Source organism: Manacus vitellinus, unplaced genomic scaffold (assembly GCF_001715985.3).
Source record: "Manacus vitellinus isolate BGI_N305 unplaced genomic scaffold, ASM171598v3 scaffold_13_pilon, whole genome shotgun sequence".
NCBI classification, from domain to species: domain Eukaryota; kingdom Metazoa; phylum Chordata; class Aves; order Passeriformes; family Pipridae; genus Manacus; species Manacus vitellinus.
The window spans coordinates 1128047-1149806 of NW_021938999.1; the positions used below are offsets into that span (position 1 = coordinate 1128047).

Here is a 21760-nt window from a genome sequence, read left to right on the forward strand (position 1 = left end):
TGGAGTAAATGCCTCCCTCCATTTCACCCAGAAAGCTGTATTAACCCTTTTTTGTCTAGAGCACAGATGTTGGTGTCTTCGTGGGTCACTGCGGATGCTTGTCACTTCTACAGATCTTACAAGCGAAAAGGAGAGCTTCAAAGTGAAATATTTCAGATGCTTTGTATGGAACTGGGTGGAAAACAGCAGGGTGTGATCAGTCATCAGCATTTTTCATGCACTCCCCCATCATTTTGTATGAGCTTGTGTTCAGATTTGCTCTTGTTTCTGTGCCGGAAGAATCTCAACAGAAAGTATGTGTTTCTGGGGAGGATCACTGGAGAATTTGGCCCACAAAACTGTTGTTAATGAGGCTTGAGAGGTCGTTGTGCCTAAAAGAGGCACAGATATGCCCAGGAGAATTCATCAGCAACTAAAATCCAGACTTGATCCTTGAGGAAAGCAAAAAGAAAGTCCTTGAATGCTTTTGATACCTCGTTAGTTTTAACAGTTTTGTCATCAGCTTATTTCTGCATCCTGGCATCCTGGCAAGTGGAGTTTCATCAGGTGCTGAAGCAGTTTGCACTAGGAAAATGGCATTTTGCCTCTGAGGACAGAGCCAAGAATACTGTGTAAAACCCCAGCACTTTTCATGTTTTCTGAAACCAGATGAGATAGATTAAGTCTGTTGCTTTGTACTTTCATTTGCTTTCTCTTAAAAAAATGACACTCCTAAATGCCCAGAAGATGACACTCCCCTATAATTGCCATCTGAGCTAAACCATGGCTGTGCTGGAAGGGGGGACTGGCCATTCTCTGCAGTAAAAAAACAAGAACTGAAATGCCCTCAGCAGTTCTCATTTAGTTCCCAATAACTGTCTGAAGAGAAAGCTGTTTCCTCTGATTGTCCTCAAAAATTGAGTTCCCACCAACCCACTTCAGTGGGTCTTTAGGGTGAGCCTGATAGCATAGAAATCTGCACCTCTGTAGAGCCTACAATCTTTGCTCAGATTGCCAAGGGATCTGGGCTTTCAACAGGATTATGTTGAGCTGAGACAAACTATCTTGCATAACCCTGGTACTTGCTGCCCAAACAAACTTCTAGTTCTGTGCACACATGCAAACTTGATTTTTTACTTAGCTCATTCTTTTAAAATGCTTATGGAGAAGCAGATTGGGCAGCACTTATAAAGACCATTATAGAAGCTATTTTTAAATTCAGATTTATTTCCTATTTTAATGGCAATGAAATCAACTCATGGTCACAACACAGAAACTAGCAACCTTGGGATTTTGGTATCTTAATCAGTGGCTGGCTGACTGCTGGATGAACATTAGAGTGCATTCCTGGGAGATTATGCCTAACAGGAATGCAGTTTGGGTGATTGGTTCAAGGTGGCATCATTTTGAAATAGTTATAAGATTTAAGGCACTAATTTAGAAAAATGAACCTGCAGTAACTGAATAAAAACAAATAATAGCCCTTCACTTAGCTGTATCAAATTGATCAGAGGATATATTAATTTTCTACATGGGTAGTTCCTGGTCCTTTCTCAGTTCAGCTGGCTTCCTCATAGCCTCTCTGCTCAATCTTTCAAGCCTTTGCATATGTTACTCCTTCACTCACACTTAATTTTGTCTGATTTGTTTTGTTTATTATAATATTCACTACATATGAACATTTATTCTGGTTGTTCAGTGGCAGTAAATATACCTTATATTTTTGAAAAGCTAACATGCTTCTGAATAAATATGTGCATTAATAAATGAATTCTGCATTTTCAAGCGTCTGCTGTGATTGATATAGCAGGAAAACTGATGGGCATCAGAGCTCTCAAGTCAGCATATGTTTACTTTTTAAAAAATAAGTTAACCACCTGTCTCCTTTTCTGCTTTCTCTGGATTTGCCACTGCTGGGGCTGAAGTCTTCTGTCCTGCATATGCGCAAGGTTCTGAAGTTTTGCCTCTCTTGAAGTTGCTTCATTATTCATCAGTAACTGAGTGTTCACTGAGACAAGATCTTCAGCATTTCACAGGAGACCACCCTCCCCAGTCATTAGGCTCCTGACAACCATACCTTTCACTTTCTCTCTTATTAGTCCCATGGGCATTTGTTTATTCCATTCGAGTTGAACCTGATAATCCCAGAGCTTTATACATACTTGAGGGGCCAAGGTGCATCATTCTTTGGCACTAGTTACTGAATCATGTTGTGGTTTTGTCAGGTGATGTGAGGTCATGTGAGGCCCTGGGGACAGGGATGTTAAATTTCACCATAACTCCCTTCTTGGAGAAACATGATACATGAGTGTTTTCATCTTAACATGGGGGTGGGCCAGGTTTGCATCACGACCTTAGAGTGAGACATTCTCATAGTTGAGACAAGGCTCTTAGCTGAGTCACAGTATTTGTTCCTCAAGTGCTTAATATCAGAGCAGGATTTAAACCTTTCTGCAGTTTGGGGCTGTCCTTTGTTTTTTTCACATGCTGAATATAGAGACAAGCTCTGAGTATGAATTTTATTGTTTTCCGTAAACTGTCTCTAATGAAGAGAACAGAATCTATTTTACATTAGAATTAGCGTTACAGAATCTACAGAGTATAATGGGCCGATGCATTTAGATTTCAAGACTTAAGATCTTGCACTTTAGTTAGTATGTAACATAACAAGTTGGCCATTAAAATACTGTTTGCGAGCAACTTGCAGCTCAAGGTAAAAGTATCAGGACCTGCTTTGTGCACAACTGCCGTAGCATTTGTGTGCACACAGCTGTGTATCTGTCTTTCTAGATGCAGGCAGAAAGCACTCACATATGTCATTTTTTTTGCAGGTGGTGAAATCCAATCCCTCTGAAGAACAGCCACACATAACAATGACGTTATCAAGGCACTATACACTGGGGAAGTATTTCGGTGGTCAAAGCAAATCATCACAACTGCAGGACTATGCAACAAATTCTCACTCCCCATATCATGTCCGAGGTCCAATAAATCAAGTATATTCTGAAATCCTTCTCAGCAGGCTCTGTGCAAGTAAGAGGGAGCTTGTCAGCACATAACCTCTCTTGGATATAGTGCTGGTACTAGAGAAATACCACTACGGGAGTGACAATTGAAGGATGATTGAGAATTTTGACATGCTTCCTTGACTGACTGAACATACACACAGAGTTTGGGACATGTGGTATTTTTTCAAAAACATTATGAAATTGAGATATGCCCTGGTAACTCTGTTGTGTCAAAATGGAAGGTGGAGAGAAGAGAGGAAGTTACTTGAACTGTTGCCAAAGACTAGAACAGCTGTAGCTCAAGCAACTGTGTATTTATGATAGTAAAGAGAGAGAAATATATTTACTTGAACATTTGGAAAGGACTGCTTCAGTTCTTCAGCACTATATAGTTTTCTATTTATAGAGACACTGTAATATTTGAATGTATTTAGAAACTGACTACATTCCATTTTAAAGAGTTTTATTTTATATGGATAGATTCCCCCTGAATATCAAACCTTTTCTCGTTATACACTTGGTTTATACAACTGAAAATGTCTATTAGCATTTTACTGATGATGCCAAGTTTGAACTCTAGTGTTTTTAGTGAAAACACACCTCTTCTTTATATCTTAGATGGAAGAGATATCTACTCTATTTTTTTGCATGTTCTAAAGCTAATAGATAGATTCCTTACACTTGAGAATGAGTGTAACAGTTTCAATGTAACATGTAAATATAGCGAATTTGTTAACATAATTTTATTTATGGTTCCAGTTTAGAAGAGTGCCCATATGCAAGAAGAACACTTAGATAAGTGCTTCAGTGTCTACCTTGGCCTGTGAGCCAAGCAAGTATTCTTCCCACATGGAAGTGCCATTTCTTTCATGATTTTCATAAAATACTTGCCAATGTGTGAAGCCAATACCACAAACATAAGAAAAATCCCCTTTTCAAGCACACATAAAAACTTCAGGATCTGGTTATTAATCTGTCATGAGGAGCGTGCGATGCAATGGCAGCAGGAGATTTACTGCCAGCATCCCATGCTTGGCAGGGACAAGACCTTTTGTGAATGCTAGTTTCAGTTCAGACCTTCTCTGAACTGCAGTTTCATGCTGGAGCCCAGCTACATCAGCAATGTTTGCAGACTTTCTGTGAGTGAAGCCCCAGGGAGAGGCTGTCTGCTGGTCCCCTGCCACAGTGTTGGCAGCCCACTCATTCACAGTTATGGTGCCATGATGGGAAACCAAGCACAGTCCAGGTTTAACAGCTGAGTGACAGGTTAATGGCAACCTATAAGACTGTTGTCCCTACAAATTATCCAGTTATGGATTTTCATTAATCCAGTCATGCAGCAGGCAATTAAGGCACCACTCTCTCCCACTATCGTTAGAGAAAGGAGTCTGAACCAGGTAAGTGCAGGTCTAAGAAAAGATCTACTGACTCTGTGTCATGCTTTCCCTTCACAGTTTTACATATAATCCTCCATTAGCTTCTAATTTGGGAAAGGAAGCCTCAAAGCATGTCACAGAATAAACAAATTATAGCAAGGAATCATCATCTTATTTACCTTAGTAGTGCTAGTAGAAGTAGGGCTAACAGTTCATGACACAACATTTGGGGTTTGCCAAAGATCCTTAAACTCAACAGTCTGTATGCCCAGCTATAGTTTTGTGAATTCATGCTCCTTTAGGTGAGATATGTAGGGATGCAATGAGAAATTGTTATGCAGTATGGAGTTTGGCTTCCTAGGTAATAGGAGTATCCTCAAAAAGAGGATCTGGCACGTCTAGTTTAGGAGACCTTCCACTATGCTGAAAAAGCTCCTAATTTAGACAATTACTCACATTTTGTGAGATGGTGTGATTATCTCTGTTTCTGTAAAATATGCTGCTGATTGCTTACAGTAAATGTCTCCAAATTTCTATGTAAGGTTTTCCCTGGTGTGGAGCTTTGCTTGAAAGATGGGTCAGGAGCTGCGCATAAATACAGAAAAAACAGCATTTGTTTTTGAGCAATATGATTATCTAAAGAATATTGTATGCAAATTATATAATATATTCTCTTGGGTCTGGAATTCCAGAGCTTCACAGCCTTAAAGCTGAAAGATATAATATCATGTCATTATTAATAGGCGATGCAAAATACAGTCAGATGTCTTCAGTATTAAGATGATCAATAATAGGTGTATTACAATTCTGCTTCTGTTAAGATATGGAGGTTTTTTGGTAGCTCATTTAAATCCACATGCTGTTACTGCTATTGTTCTGTACACAAATGTCTTTAAGGTATGAACTGGGTTTTTATGTTTGGGTTTTTTTAACCAAAGCCTATTGATGAAAAGGAAAGAGCTGACTTTGTTATACTGTAGCTGATATCAGTGAATGTGCAATTCATGAGTTCTAGTTTCACCACAAAATGGTTTACATGTGCTGTACACCCAGATGTCTTAATGTTTTCCAAATCCTAATATTTTTCAAGAGTTTTAAGTGGATATTTTCCTGTGTTTTCTATTTCTTACATGTCTATGTACATATATATTTGTCTGTACAGAGTCATTGGTACAATTTGCAAATTGATCTTTATTTAAATGAGTTCTTTGAATAAGCTTTTTTGAACACTATATATGATCCATGTAGTCTTAGGAATAAATAAAGGAAATGCAGACTAAAACAGGTACCAAGCTACATTTTCATTATGTAACTTTAAAATATATCTAGCATCTCTGGGTATGTGAAAGATGAGAGCTGAGATTGACATGCAAGGATCGCTTGCTCATACACATTAAAATTTATGGATTAAGACAATAAAAGAATCACTGTGTTTGTATTCCAGTGAGAGTATGTATTGTTATCAATGATTTACTCTAGAATTATCATATCTGCTGTGATGTTTTGCCTAAATAAGCATTAAAGTGTTCCTATATTCCATATATTTACCTCAGTCCCATTACTTACCATTAAAATAGCAAAGGACCTAATTGTCAAGCTGAGTTCCACCTCCTAACACAGATATAAGTGGCCCTGAAATTGGTGGTAGGATTGAAATATTCAGGCTGGGAAACAAGTACACTGAAAAGTAAAGTTTCCTGCTCAAACATTCCCAGCAGCACATGGAGTTTAGAATAGAACTGGGGTATACTTTAAGTACAGGTGGAGAGAGACTGGAACTATGCTGCAAAATAAATACTCTGACATACAGAGCAGTAACCTCAGCTCTTATTACATCCCTTTAAACTCTAGCTGAAGCTGGAGCATGATTTACCAGTGTCCAACGACACTGCATTGCAACTCCTCGTCTCTCATATTAAATATTACATAGATGTTGAACTGTGAGTTTGAGCCTTGCAGGATAGATGGCCACCATGATCAAGTCCATCCTAATGAGTATCTTTGGAATAACTGGCTATAATAAAAGAAGATTTCTCTATTTGTAGGGAAATGCCTTGAGAAGTCATCTCTTTCACAGTGTTAAATGCAAGGCCTTTGTTTTTCTCTTCTGTCACATATTTAAGGGACATCAAAGTCAGTTTATTTGCTTAGTGGGTGGAGTTGCAGGGCATCAAATTACCTCAAGGTTGAAATAACCACTAATAGTTATGCTTCTGTTGCTATGTTGAGCCAAAGAGAATGCTTTGAAGATGCAGATATGTGTGATATTAAGTTGACTGCAGTCCAGGGATCTTTCAGATTACTTTTTTAGAGTAAAGCAATTTTTAGAGGTGCAGTGAACTATTTGGCATAGAGTCAAACTGCTAAACAAGTCTCTGTAGGCTTACATGAAAAATACAGTCTTACCTTCTTGTTTGCTTGCTAGCCTTGCATCTGGCTTGTTTTACCTCACTGTTATGACTATCTGTACTGGCCCTACTCCACATTAGTCTTTTTTTCAGATGACCTTAGAAGTTTGTGTTTCATCAGCCCAGCAACTTCTGGAAATCTAAGATGTGACTGTTGCAAATTCATGCATTTTTCACAATTCTTCAAAGTATCAGTGATTAATTTAATGTTTTTGTCAATTCCAACAGCAAAAGATCTAATGAGTGCTACAGAGGTAGAACAAGCTTCTTGTCTGGGGCAGTGATTTTCTCTGATGAATTTAAAACAGCTGTGTTGTGTTAAGTAGTTAGTTTGCATTAGCACTTAGCTCTTCATGGAGCTTGCCCTTACCAAGCAAAAATCCATCTTTCAAACTCCACCACCATCTTTGCACTTGTAAATCTTCAAAACACCAGAACAGTCAGTGTATAATGCAGGCATACCTGTGTATTGGTGCTGCAGTATTTACTGGTACCTTCACACTATCCATTGAACAGAAAAGCTCTGACTACACAGTAAAAATATGCATTTTAGCCTTACTCGCCTGTGGTTTGATTGTACTAAAAACAGTGCTACATGACAGTCCAGGCCAGTACCTACTCAAGTCATTAACCTGAACGGTCAAGATGAGCCTGTAGGGTCACAACAGGGTCTCCTGCAGCACAAGTTTCTCTCACAATGGACTTCTACCTTTTCTAGGTTCTTTCATCTGGCTGGTTGGCCAGCTCCTCAGCACTTGTGGTAGCCCTTCCTGCAATCCCTCAAACACGTTCAACGACCTTGGCAAGGGACAGCATGTTAAGGAGCCCTGAAGTGAAGGTCAAGCATATGTTCAAATGAAATCTGAACCGAGGTCTTTATGAAACACAGCATTTATGCAGCATCCCCTTGATTTCCTCTAGAACTGAACTTCCCTAATGAGGAGCAGAATTCAGTCCTTTTCAGCTGAAACTCAAATAACAAGGTCTTTTCCCAGCTTTTGACAAACTTTATCCCCACTGCTTGCTTACATGGAATGAAGGGAGGGAACTGCTTTGCATGCTCCCACCTAACAGACTGACGTAAGCTGTGTTCACACATAGTCAATGCAGTCAGCATTTCCCTCATATACCCCACTGTGGGGACAAAATCCTCCCAGCAGATGGTTTTCACTATTGTGATTTTTTATCTGTCGTGAGCAATGCAGTTAAAACAGACAGTGCCTGTCTCAGTGTCTGCCAGTAATGTTTGCCCGGGTGCCGCTCTCAGGATGCTGGGTGGAGTCTGGGTGAAGACAAGACTGCAGAATTAAAATCCTTGAGTGAGGAATCAAAATGACTCAGACACCTTTTGACAAAGTCAAGGCAGTCATGAAGATCTCACTGTAGATCAAGTGTGTAAAGTTAAAGTTGTCAGGAGCCCTTTAAAGTCAGTAAATTCTGTGGATTATTTTCAGGGTTTGAAGACCGGATCTGTATTTGGCAGAGTTTCTCACTTGTCATGTTCCAAAAACATCTTTTATGTTTTCTTTTATTCTTGTCATTATCAGCTTCTCTGTTATGATTCACTGGGACTAAGGAGTTTGAAGCAATATTCTACTCTGCCTGATGATTGTGTAGCCTCCCCAGATGGTAGTCAAGTCATCTCATAGATCAGAGAAGTTTTATTATTTCTGAAGGGTTTTGTTCCTTTAAGTCCATATGCCAGCTCCAAAGTTTCTTTATATTTATAGAAATTTTTAGTTATGATAGCTTTAATGCCTCCAATGTATTCAAAGAAACCTGCCAATCCCTATTTATCCTAATAGGATGGACTTTAGGCCTTGAAAACCTGATCTTGCAAGCCATTAGATAATGCAGCACCCAGAATGATGTACCCCAGAACTGGTTTCCTTTAAAATAGAGAATCACAGTCACATCTTCATTTATAATAAAGCAATGTTCTCTTCTACTAAAGTTTTTACTGGAGTGATTACAATTTGTGGACTGATAGGTGTAGTTTTTTTCAGCTCAGAGTGTTTGTCAAGCTCTCTTTACAGCAAATGGTATCTATTAGCTACTGTAAAATCCTGTTTCAACATCCTATGAGCACTGTATCCTGCCCAGTTGTTATAAAACACAGACATATAAGGTGGTAAAAGGTTAAATCATAGCAGTTCTTACTGTTCCACCCATTACTATTCCCTAAATTCTACATTGCATCATTTCTGTGCAGTAACAAAGAGGGTGTAGTAACCTCTTAATGCTGGCTGTCTGCACAGCTCTCTAGACTGTCTGCACAGTCTTTAGAACAGTTCAGCTCTGAAGCCTTGATAGAGTTATCAAAAGAGCAGACCTTCAGCTGTGAAATGCATCCAACAGAGCCTGCAGACATATTCAAAACTCACCTGTTGGGTCAAGGTCAGCCTGGAAATCAGGGACAACAGCTTCTAGAGACTGTTTTCAGGCACCAAAACCTGGTTTCCTCCTTAACTCTAGACATTTAACTGAGGCATTTTAATTATGGCTGTGGTCACACTAGGCTTCTTTGTAATCATCACAGGAAGACTGAAATCTGAATTATTCTCTAGAGGTGTCTATTGTTTCTACAATATTTTTTACTGTAAAGAGAATCTAAAGTAACTCTTAGATTTTTCTGATTGGTGACTAAAGTTTTGAGAAAGAATATCAGTTCAACAGATGAGTGGCTGTGGGATTCCTTGCATAGGTAGAAGATGTTTTTACATCCCCCCTCTGTTCCTTGAGACCAGGATCACAAGCCCACTACCACCACCACCACCATCAGGATATGCTCTCCAGCATGGAGAACATGGAACATTCTCAACATCTGCTCTTGGAGCTACTTGATTGTTTAACAGTGCACTGGGTCAGAGGGAAGCCAGCCCTGCAGGCATTTTGGTGAGCTGAACATTTGATGGTAGCATGGGATATACAGGTTCAAGACCTTTCATTTGGGTAAATGAAGAACAAATCTCCATCTACTGCCTTACAAGAGGGCTAGATGAATGTCTCTATGTGAGAAAAGCGGAGCTGACAGGCTGACCCCTGTGCAGTAAAAGGTCGAATAGGTGTTAAAAAATGAGCCTGACATGTTGGTCACATCCCCCATTTTGGCTCTGTGAAGAATTTATTGCCCTGAGCACCTCTCCACACCTCAAACACACAAATAAACCCCAACATAACTTCCCTTTGTGTGGCTTATAGCTATTTATGTAATTGCTCTCCAGCTCAATTAAAAACACTACAGTATATAAGAGACCTCTATGAATTAAAGTGTGTAAACTAACCTGGGCAATCTCAGATAGTTTGAGTTGGGCAGCTGTTAGATAGCAGCTATGACAGTTGGGTGAATGGTAGCATCCCCGAAGAGAGAGGTGAAAAACAAATGCTGAGCTGGAGGCAGGAGGGAGCTGACAATCTCTCCGCAAGTTTGATGCAGGCAAACTGCATCCTTCCCCACCGAACACCTGTTGGTGGACTTCTCTTGCAGCTCCTGGGGTTTAAATGCCTGACTTTAAAATATCCTTAAAATAGTGTGAATAAATACAATTACATATACAAGTACAAGTTTGTAAATGAGACAAAAAGGGTCAAAATCAGGAACTTCTAAATGTTTGGTAACTATATCTAACTGTGTCTAGGGAGCTCAGGAACTATAATGAATCTATAAAACAAGTTAACACCTGCTCCTCACAGTTCTGTTAATTAACATTCAGTAGAGATGCAAGTCATTTTAATGAGTGATCTGTCGCTCCCCAGGAGACAGTCTGGAGTGAAGTGTCTGTCTAGACAAGGCTGCGATTACCACATTTTGTATCCGGCAAACTGTCTTCCATGCTCCTCCAGCCAGGGTAGTTGGGTTATTTCCTATGGTCTGACGGATTGAATATCAACCGTTTAGTCATTATTTGTCCCTCAAGTTCACGGTAGTTTCTAGTTTTGACTAGGCATACTCCAGGCAATCTGTGTTTTGATGGTGGGAAGGTCAATACAGGTGCACTGACCTGCCTGTAAGCTATCAATCCCCAAATAACAGCACCAGGGTCTCAACACTACAGAATACGGTCCTGCTGGAAAAGAATTAGTGCAGTGGCACAGTCTAATCTTTCTCAAGTAAAGTCACTACCATACACCAGCCAAGGGTAGCACTTGCACATCTAACAAGACTTCTCTTGTCCTAAAGAGATGCTCCCTGACATGGATTTGCTTCAGTTTATTCCATTTGGAAACAGTAAGACTTAGACTTGCTCTGTCCACCATAACCAGGTCTCTGCCTCCTTCTCATGCTTGGGGAAGCTAGGGTGGTCCTGCTGCTTCCCATCATCCTGACCACACATTTTCTGGGATGTTTGTAAGTGAAACTACACTGACTATTTGTTGCCTGGTTCAAGGTTGTTATTGCCCCTGCTGAGCACAAGCTTCCTACACAGAGTGTAGAAGATCTGAGGAGAAAAGTCTTTTGGCATGTTTAATTGTTTGACAGTAATTCAGCCACAGACAAGTTGCTGAAGTGAAAAGTATGGCTAATGTCCAAGTGTCAGCACACTGCAATATAAAATGAAAGAAAAATCAGGTCTTGATTTACAAGGGCTCTGGTAAAAATGCTATGACACAATACTGGTAGATTTTAAATAGGGATTTGTGTCTTCAAATCTTTCACCAAGTAATATTGAGGGACCTAGCCTTGTTTTTTTTTGTTTCAGATGGAATACTTGTGTTTTTTTTCTCACCACACAATAATATTAATGGCAGTGCAAGCTGACATCCAATCCTGGCCTGTTCATGCATGATATCATTACTTTTGAAGAAAATGTAGATAGCCAGCAGAAGTTTTCAGTATCTTTCCAGGTTATTATTGGCAGATTTAGAAAAAACTACTATGAAAGTGTCTGAGAAAATGCCTTATTACAGCCACATATTCAACTGCTATCAATAGATGTGTTTCCTGGATCTGTAAATACTTTGTGAGCATCTAGTCAAGAATGCAGATAATTCTGTTTTGTATTAATATCTTACACATAGTTACAACATGTGGACCAGCTACCTGTTCATGTTTAGACTTCTTTCTCCAACTGTTTATATTTTTATTTGAAAAGATCCCCAAAAAGGGCTTCTAGATGGCGATAAAATGACAAACCTCTGAAGCCCAGAGTTCTTCAGATTTGCTCATGCTTCAGAACATGACTGCATGCAAGGAAATCATGGGTTCTCCTGGCATATCTAGACAAGTCCTGCAAACACGTAATTCTCATCCTCTTGCAAAAGCATTCCTGGTCTTTTCCCTTTCCTGCCTTTCATTCCTTATTAAAATCTTTTGGCCTTTCTTTTCCACTTCCATAATTTTGCCTTACTTCTTGTGGGATCCCACCCTTTCCATTTCCCCTCCCCCCTCACCTGTCTATGGACAAGTGGCCAACCTAATTTTTCCAGTCTCCACACAGCACCTTAGCCTGCCAACCAGCGAAGCTGTGGTCTACATCAGCTTTATTCTGGACAAGTAGTAAAGGCTTTGTGAGCAAGACAAATGCTATGCTGCATTAGTTTTTGCCATTGCCATTTGCCTCCATACTGCAACTGATTTCAAAAGGATTATGGACTGTCTTACCAGCAAACAGAAGGGGCAAGTTGCACAGTTTGTTTCTTCAAAAAGTCAGAGAGATGTACAGCCATGTACAATGACCTCCACATCCCAGCAAGCCTGTGGACTCAACACGCCTACCTGAACTGGGACTCCTTCTGTTTACAACTGGGACCCACTACGTGACTAAAAGCTGTTAGAAGCAAAAGTTGTGAGAAGTCAAAAATTAAAACTAATTTAAAAAAAATTAAAACGCATTTTCGTTTTTTATCTTCTCTTACAAGAGCCATCTCTTCCTTCATCTCCCTCCTTTTTGTTCTCCAGCAAATGAATTTCATCAAATCCCTATTTTCACAGAAATACATCCTACCTATCCATTTATCTTTCATGTGCCTGTATAGACAAAGTTACATTATGTATTTACACAGCAATTGTCCTTCTTTTTAGCTGATTCTCATACAGGGATAGTGTGCTAAAGGAAGGAAAGTTTTGTTTTGTTGAAGTGGAGACGTCTGATTTAAATAGGTGGAGCTGTAACATAGCAGATTCAGGATTCTGGTGAGTAAATTGCACCAAGTCACACACTCACACATGCATAAGTGGTCTCAGGAGTCGTATTGTAAAGCAGTCTACCTTGTAACACATCACCTCAGCATACAGCTTTAAGTGTCTTAAAGCTTACTTCTATAAAAAAGTTGTTTCCACAGCTCCTGGCCACTTTCTGAAAGTCACAGATTCTGCAGCTAGGGAGTAGTTTTACATCTGATTATATTTTTTTTTAAACCAGTTTGCTTATTTTTGTAAGGCAGGTAAATTTAAAGTTAATATACTGCCCCCCTATAACCACAAATAATACAATGAAACTTTGTCCTCCAATATGGCTGCAGGGATTTGATCCAGTAAACACTTACTCTTAAGTTTATATGACGTAAATATAGTCTGATATAATTTGATTTAGCAGACATTTATTTTTCTGCTTTATTTATACTGTACAGATAGTGCAATTTATTCCTTGAAAGTATCAACAGGCATAAAATAGAGATCATATGGAATACTTGCAAATTCTGGTTTTTTTTATAATCAGATCTGAGAATGCGCTCCTTTCCCTTTTGAATACATATGATTCACCTAAGACTTTGTATTTAGGCCTCCCTTCAAGCTATGCTGCATTAGTTTTTGCCATTTCAAGTTTCTATAACAGTACAAGTCATTTTTATTGGTAAAAATAAGTGACCAGTATTTACTCTCTGTACTTAAATCCAGTTTTTGTTTTGGCTCTGTCATTATATTCTTAACTCTCAATTTCTACAATTACCATAAGGAAAACATTATTGGAGACATTAGAGTTGTCATTGCTAACAATAGCATCTTCAATCTCAAATGAAAAAATAAAAATAATACATCAGTTCTTCAAAACCCTGATAATATAAAATTTGTGACAGCTACAATAAAACAAAATGTATTGAGTTCTCTTTCATATATTTCTGCACTTGAATCACACACTCAAGCTTCCTCTACAATCGTGAAAGCATTTAATCACATATGCCCGTTAAGTTGTATCTCAAAGCACAAGTCAAGTATCACTAAGTCAGTCTAAAAATCTTTCCTGTTGAATCACCTATATTATTGGCCAGCATGCTATAATAACCTGTATAGCCTGAGGATGAGATAAACAAGAAGTACACAGAGATACTGGATTTGCATGCTAACGAAGTCAGCCTTCTGGTAATAAAAATAGAAAGCCCCTATCACTTTCCTCCCCTTTGCTCCAACAGATATTGAAGTGTAACAAGCCTTGGAAAACACAAGATGATAGATATCACAGATATCACAGAATATGCAAAGACATCGATAGTCATTTCTGGGAAACAGGCTTATTTTCCCTTCCTTTTTTTGGTGTTGGACTAGGCCTGTTGTATATCATCACAATGTTTGTCCATGAATGAGTGGACTCTCTCGGACCCTTACAGATAATACTCCTGAGGGTGCACCTGAAGAGGATGCATGTTCCATTAAAACACAGATAATGCGATGCCTACCACTGGAAAACAATTCCGAGGAATAACATATAGTGTACGCTCAAAGTTTGTTATACAAACATATTTCCTAATCACTTCTGTAGAAACAGCCATAGACACAAAAAAACCACCCCAAATCATTGATAGTAATGAAGTACCTGTCAGGCTTTCACACACAGAAGTACCAAACACAGCTGGGGCAGAACGATGAGCTGGAGTAAATTCTAATGCAACTGTTGAGGATAATTAGGAAATAAAATAGATTATATTTACACAAATGAGAAATTAAAGGACTTGATAGTCCTGCCTATTGTCCTTCACTGCCTAAAGGACAGGAAAATTCTGAATCACAAAATAATTAAATTTTCTGAGCATTAACACAGGTTGACAGCATTTGCTGTGAGGGCACTGAAACTATAGAAATATGCCTAATTCTAGACAAAAGAAGTCATTAAGTTGGTTCTGAGGCTGTAAATAAATTGTTCATTTAAGAGGGAAATTTAATACTGCGTGTACTATTAAAAACAGATACTTATGGCACCACGGCACTTAATCTTACAGCTGTGTTTGTGAGCTCCTTTACACTTCATATGGGGAATCTTTCACATACCCTAGGAATTGCAACCAGCAAGAGATCCTAGGCCTCTGGGCAACAGCCCTGTCTCTGCAGGATGGCGAGGAAAGGCAGATGGAGTGACAAATTGCCCAGCTCCACTCTCGGAGTCAGGATTAACCATTGCACTTTGAAGGGACTGACACACTTCAATCAGAAGTGCTGGTGTTTGTGGAGTCCTGTATCACCCAGACCCTCCAGGGCAATGTTGGACCACATGCCTCCTCCTTGCCTCTCCTAGCAAAGACTACCTGGCTGTACCAGCTCCTGAAAAGGGTTGGGGTGGAAGGTGCCTCGCCCTGCTTTCCAGGATGAATCCCAAGTCATGTTTACTACTGACCATGCTGTGCGAAGGGCTACTGCCCTCTGCTCACAGGAGTAGGGGAAATTTTAAATGTTCAAGCCCCACACTGACCCCATTTGGGGAAATTTTAAATGTTCAAGTTCCACACTGACCCCATTTTCACTGATGGTCACATTTTTGCAGCTGTTGATCTGCTCAAACATCTCAAAACACAAGAGCCAAAGAAAGTTTTCAAATAAATAATTATTAGCACAATAGGAAACTACCAGTGGGAAGGGCATAAAACCACAGAATATCCCCAATAATTTAAACTATTCCCTTTTATCCCCATGGCCTTAACTTTTGCATGATTTAGGTCAATGCTATTACAAGGTTGCTGAGATGTCAAATCCCAGTTACTTTGATAACTTGCCAGTTTAGCAGAGTTCAATTAGTTGGGGACAGCCTAAACCCTGTAGACTTTGGCATCTTGCCTGTGGCTACACACATTTTAAACCACAACCACCCTGCCTTATGCAACAGTGGATAAATATCACAGCTAAAGGGATATAATAAGGGTAAGGTTTCCAAAGCTGAAAGACTTTCTGTGACAACAGTGTTAAAAGGTTTAAGTGGGTTCAAGTACTATAGTGCCAGGCCCAGCCAAAAAAAAAAAAAGACAGGTTAGAAAGAGAGAAGGAGGGGATCATTGAGGAGAGGAAATAAGAAGGTGGCTCAGGAAACAGGTAACATGTAACACTGACTTAGAAAGATCTAGAAAAATTCTAAGAAGGATTTGATGTTTATCATCTAACCCAGTCAAAATTTTTTAAAGTCTTATCAAACTTGTTTGTGCAAGGTATCCTGTAATCATTTAATCTTAAAATGGACATTTATGAAGGGGTAGATTGCCATCCTACTAGGCAGTTTTTTGCACCTTGATTTTTAAGATCTGTTGTGCTCATTATCAGTGAAGACACATAAGTTTACACGAGTCTTGGATTACCCAGACCGTAACTGTATGAGGTTTCAATTTTTTATTTATTTTCTATTTTTATCAATCAAAAAATGCCTAGTGGGAATGGGGCAAGATGTGAAGCAAGCATTATTGAGGCTCTAAAGAAAAAATGCTGAGGCAGAACAGACAAAATTAATACACTGAAGTGGGCAAGATCATTGAAATTGGGGGAAAGGTGGACAGTGAATTATTTGAATTTGGAATTTTTTTAATGTTGTCATATAACAAAAGCAGGCCACGCATTTTTTCCCATCACCACCACACTGCAGGTAGGAAGTGACTACTTCTGTCATTGTTGACAGAATACCGTTCCCTCACTTCTTCCTAAGCTTCTTCCTTTCAAAACTGACTCTGTAGGTAAATTCACTTGTATGATGCAAGTAATCTGATGACTGGACCAAATGCTTTGTGAATTAGGCATACAGCCATACCTCAAGGAATGAGAAGACAATAAATAGAGTGCCAGCCTTGTGTTATGACAGTTACAGAGTAGATTCTTCTTTTTCTATCATTATCCTCACTCAAAGGATAGGTAACTCATTAGAAGTTGAATTAGCAATGAGAAACCAAGGGCCTAACCATGGTTTTCATGATGATGTACCATCTGACAACAGAAAACTAAATAGCCCTCTGAATCTCAGTTCTGTCATCACAGGATGGCAACAGTTCTATACATGCAAATCATGTCACTTTTATGAGATGTAGCAAAATCATTGCTATGAAAGAGTTGTGTGGAAAGTGATAACGCAAATTAGCCATTGGGGCAGAAACATGACAGCACTGCTCTCAGAGGAGCAGTTCCCCCTCCTTCCTCTACCTGTTTTATACCTAAAATTCAGTGACGTCCTTGGGAGAGAGCATGCTACTTCTGTGCACACACACAGAGTATCTTTTTCTGCTTATCTCAGGAACTTATGTATAAAGCTTCCACATACAGGAACAAAGTAGTGGTGTTACGTCCTTAGGGGAGTATAATTTAAAATTAAATAAGGACTACCACCAAACATCCCCACTCCACTAAAGTAATTTGAATTCTCCCACACACTTGAACTACTCTTCACCAAACTCCACAGTTACCTCCTAGCACCAACTCTAATCTCATACACTTCATCTACTAAGTAAAAAAATAATTTTTAAAAATAATTTTGCTTTAAGTTTCAAGAAAACATTAGGAAAATTTTATGTCAGTAAAAAATTCCTTTTTTATTACCTCCTGTCTCCAGGAGCATTTCTCATCGTTCTCAAAACAACCAGGGAAATTAACTGATGGCACAAAGGTTCACTGTTATCAAATACAGTTTTAGCACTAATTTCAGTTTTAGTAGGAAGTAAGATCTGGGTGCAATTAGAATTAATAAGGGCATCTTTTTCCCACATCTTTCGCATGAAGCTTTGAAGCCTTTACAGCATTCCCTAGATGCATTTTACTTAATATTGGTATGCCCAAAATATGCCTCAGGAGTAACTCTAGAAAATACCTACATTTAGGCAGTCCATATCAGAGAACAGAATTTGCCAGCAGCACTTCAGAAGAAACCCACACCTGCTTCCAGGATCCCCCAGAACACGAGCAGTTCTCAAGCACTCATGTAAATACTGGTAAGTCCAGGATGCTGCCTCTAGATTTTTGACCACAGGGAACAGCAGATCTGTAGTCAGTCCCAGTCCTCTCTTCCTAAGCCCCAGCTTTCTGGCAACACATCACCAAAGATACAGTCAATGTAGATTGCCAGGAGATCTGCTCAGCAATTGCTTCAGCAATTGTCTAGAATTATGGGATACAGAAAGCTTAGTTTTCTTCTGGATTCTTTGGCAAGGGATTGTGAGAAGCCTGCTCTTTCCTTACCTTTGAGGTCCTTCTTCTCCATTTTTTATATATCCGTGTACATAGAAATTGTGGTTCTGTATACTGTGTTGTGCAGTTATTACAAAGATAATGTTAAGGGATAGCTTTGGAATCATTACAGTTTTTTGAGGTCTGTTTGTGAAGTCTCTCTCTGCCACCATGTCATTACTGGATGCACTTTAATTGCTGTCCCAGTCATTTGTGAACTCAGCATGCTGGGTCTGAATTAGCAACAGTGTGTACTTTCAGTCTACAAATACTAAAATGAAAAATACACTGATAACAGCAATAACCTTCAGACAAGAGACAAAGGGATCTTGGTGGGCTATGTATGGGAGAAGAGGCATCTCTTTTCCTCTCAACATCCCTTCTACCTCCAGCCTGACCTTATTGAGGGCCTGAGACTTGTCTACACAGAGATCACCTCACAAGAAGATGCTGCACTGTAAGGGAGCACTGCACCAAGGACTAATGGCCTGAAGTCCAGGGTCGCACTGCGTATGTCCCTTCTCACTGAGGGTACATCAGTTGAAGACTGAAGTTGTGAGAGTACTCTCACAACTCCCATCCTGTAATGGCTCTGCTTCGGTACCACCATTTTGCCAACAAAGTTCCATTCCTTCAATGCAAAGACTCAGCATGCCTGCAGTTCCCAGGGGGATGGGTGCCACTGTGCAGCCAAGAACTGAGGGGGATTGAAAGTGCATCTTTTGCATCAGAAGTATAGAATTTGAGCTTGGTCACCAAACATAATAAATGTCATAGCTGAAGGGATAACCTGATATAGAGATTATGGGAGATTTTTCCTGTTTGGATGGCAGGTTTACCTCTGCTCAGTTTTGTAAGACAAGGGGATAATGGCCTCATTGTATGTACAGGTGGGATAATGGAGTTTGCTCTGTTATATTCATGTCTCTGTTGGCCTTCAGAAGTTCCAGGAGAAGGGAAATAATCTTAACAAAACTTTCAAGAAGGGTGACTTGTTTAGCTGAAGTTAATTTTGTAAAAGAAGTTAACTTTGTACGTATTTGCATCTAATAAGATGGCAGATTAGGTGCATCTAATCAAGGTACACCTTATTGTAGTGAAAATACTAGCCACTGTTTCTTTAAAGAGGTAATTGGCCCATCTTTGAAGCACATTATTTATCATGTGATCTGCTTATTCACACAGATTATGCACAATAGAGTACTTCTTTATTTCACAGTGAATTAAACTATATATATATGTAATTGACTCTGTCAAGATCACATTCATCTACATCAAATAGTAAGGTGATAAATGTCCAGTCAGGAAATACCAACCTGCTTAAACAATTGATTGTCTTCTTCTCAAAACAAAAAATGTGGGCATTTTAGTATAAATAGCCACAGATAGCCCCACCTGGGCTAGAGAAAGTAAGATAAGCAGTAAGTCTAATTTATCTTCCCTGATTTATAGTAAATTTTGTTCAGAGGCTTGGCACTTGACCTTGGCTAGAATTCTGCTTCTCTGTCTCTGCATCCCGCTCATGTTGCTTTCTGTATGTTGTGAATGATCTTCAGGCACAGAGGGCTCTGAAGCATAAGTGAATTAGAATTAAGGACTTCAGAAACATTTGGCAAATTTCAATAAATTTTGGTAGATCAACAAGGTATTTCCAAATTGTGTCCCTTTGCAGGTTTGCAAAGTACATAACATGCAAAATAATGTGTTTGCCCTTCCCTTCTTAGTAGCAAACTGACTCACACGCAGACGCACAGCTCTAGACTACCAGAAATAGTCCTGTATGTGCTGCCCTTGCCTGGGGAGGAGAGTACTGTTGGAGGGAATAAAGGAGAGAGATGATGTAACTAGCAGGCAGGAAGATAAGAGGCAGGAGAAGGGAGGAGGCCAGAGAAGTGGGATCTTGTGGGGAACCAGGATGTGACAGTTAGGGAGGAAGGTGCAGGGGCTGTGGGAGAGAGGGGAGTGGTTCTAAAGGAAACAGATGGGAAGAGAGGCAGATGGGAGATAGGACTCAAATACATAGTAATCCAAACTTCTTTAAATCAGATGGTCATGCAAAAATGTAGTTTGCTTCAAGTCACTTCTAGAGATCGAACTGGATGATCTCAAGGAGTCTCTTACAATTTATACTATTTTTTGTTTAGCATCAGCCCTCCAAATTGCAAATGTTTTACTTTACATAGGTGGATACGATCAAAGGATTTTCTTAACTAGATAAAGATGATTGTACCAAAAAAAGCACACAAAATCAGATCCCAATACATGGGAACCCAATAGAGGGGTAATTTATTTATGGTGCCATATACAAAATGCTGCAAATAAGAGAGGAATTTTTGAAATCAATATTTTTCTAACTTAATCTTACATTGCTATTAGCATATAACATTCTGTAGCTAGTACAGAAAAGTTCACATGTAAGAATTTGGGACCAAGAGTTGCATATTAACTTTAAAAAATATAAATGCAAACAAACAACAACAACCAAACCAAACAAACAAAAAACCCAAAGAGAATAACCCTGTTAAAAGAAAAAAAAAAATTTCAGAATGGGTGATAAATGCATAGAACAGATAAAGGAGCTCATAAGAAATTCTTGTCTGCTAGACCAGGGCTTTGAATGAACTTTAGAAGATGGAGCCAGGAAGCAGTAATGAGGATAAAATGAGCCATGTGTCCTGGAATAATTAGATAATTCTCTGACACAGCCCACACATTTTGGCTGGTTCAGACCTGTTTCATGGTCGGTTCCCTGTGTTCCAATGTCCTTCATCCATTTCCTTCACTCTGGACTAAGTTTCTCTGAAACCACAAGCAGATGTTCTCCAGACTAAAATTCAGAACAGAGAAAACAAGTTATATTCGAAGGTTTATATAGCTCATGGGCTCATTAGTAATCTGCCCAGAGCTGGTGATGCTTTGGAGACCCTTTAAGAACAGACAAATGAGCATGAAGTACAAAGGAGACATAATTTTATAGACCTAAATATACCACAGCCTGTGGCCTTAAAACATCTCATCACATCCATGGGGCAAAAAGACAGGGGGAACAGCACATTTACGTGATTATTTCTCAACACATTGTACTCTTAAAAATGTATATTTGTCATTGAGATGAGTTATTGTGCTCTTCACTTGGAGCTATTGTCAGTCAAGAGCTATTTTGCTCATTTACGACTGTATCAAATCAAAGTCTTTACAGATCTACCATTTACATACCAGATTATTTTTTGTGCAGGTGTTTTGCTTACACAGAAGGAAACAGCAATATATTGTGATTAAAGAGGACCTGAAAGTCCAGAGTGCCAACACCAGCTCTTCATCAGGTGCTAGCTGATTCACTGGCTTTTAATGTGTAACTAACGACTAACAAATAAGGTAGCAGTTGATAAGACTGTCTCACTGAAGTTAATAGAAGTGAACAAATGTTGTCCTAATGAATACTGATGCTGACTCGGTCAGTTAATACTGCTAAAGCATTAGAAAATTTGAATAAAAGGTGTAGGGAATGTTATGATCTCTTAACAGCATCTCTCTCCTTCCTGTGGATTAAAACCTTTGCCTGTAGTTCCTCTCTGCCGCAGCCGGACCCCCGCTAGACCCCTCGCAGCCCGAGAGGTGCGGCCGGGCGCCGCGGAGCGGTGCGGGGCT

General features: G+C 39.4%; 2 protein-coding genes across 2 annotated transcripts in view; both read left to right on the plus strand.

Annotated features, from left to right (window-relative positions):
- The window catches only part of CPED1 (cadherin like and PC-esterase domain containing 1), a 146674-nt gene extending 140895 nt beyond the window's left edge, over window positions 1–5779 (plus strand). Inside the window, exon 23 of the mRNA XM_008926580.2 lies at window positions 2811–5779. Coding sequence (XP_008924828.2) covers window positions 2811–3038 — 228 coding nt within the window. The 3' untranslated portion in view covers window positions 3039–5779. The remainder of the gene's footprint in view (window positions 1–2810) is intronic.
- An 11938-nt stretch (window positions 5780–17717) lies between these two features.
- The window catches only part of WNT16 (Wnt family member 16), a 13151-nt gene continuing 9108 nt past the window's right edge, over window positions 17718–21760 (plus strand). The window contains exon 1 of the mRNA XM_018068162.2: window positions 17718–17877. Within this exon, the coding sequence (XP_017923651.2) occupies window positions 17718–17877 (160 nt within the window). The remainder of the gene's footprint in view (window positions 17878–21760) is intronic.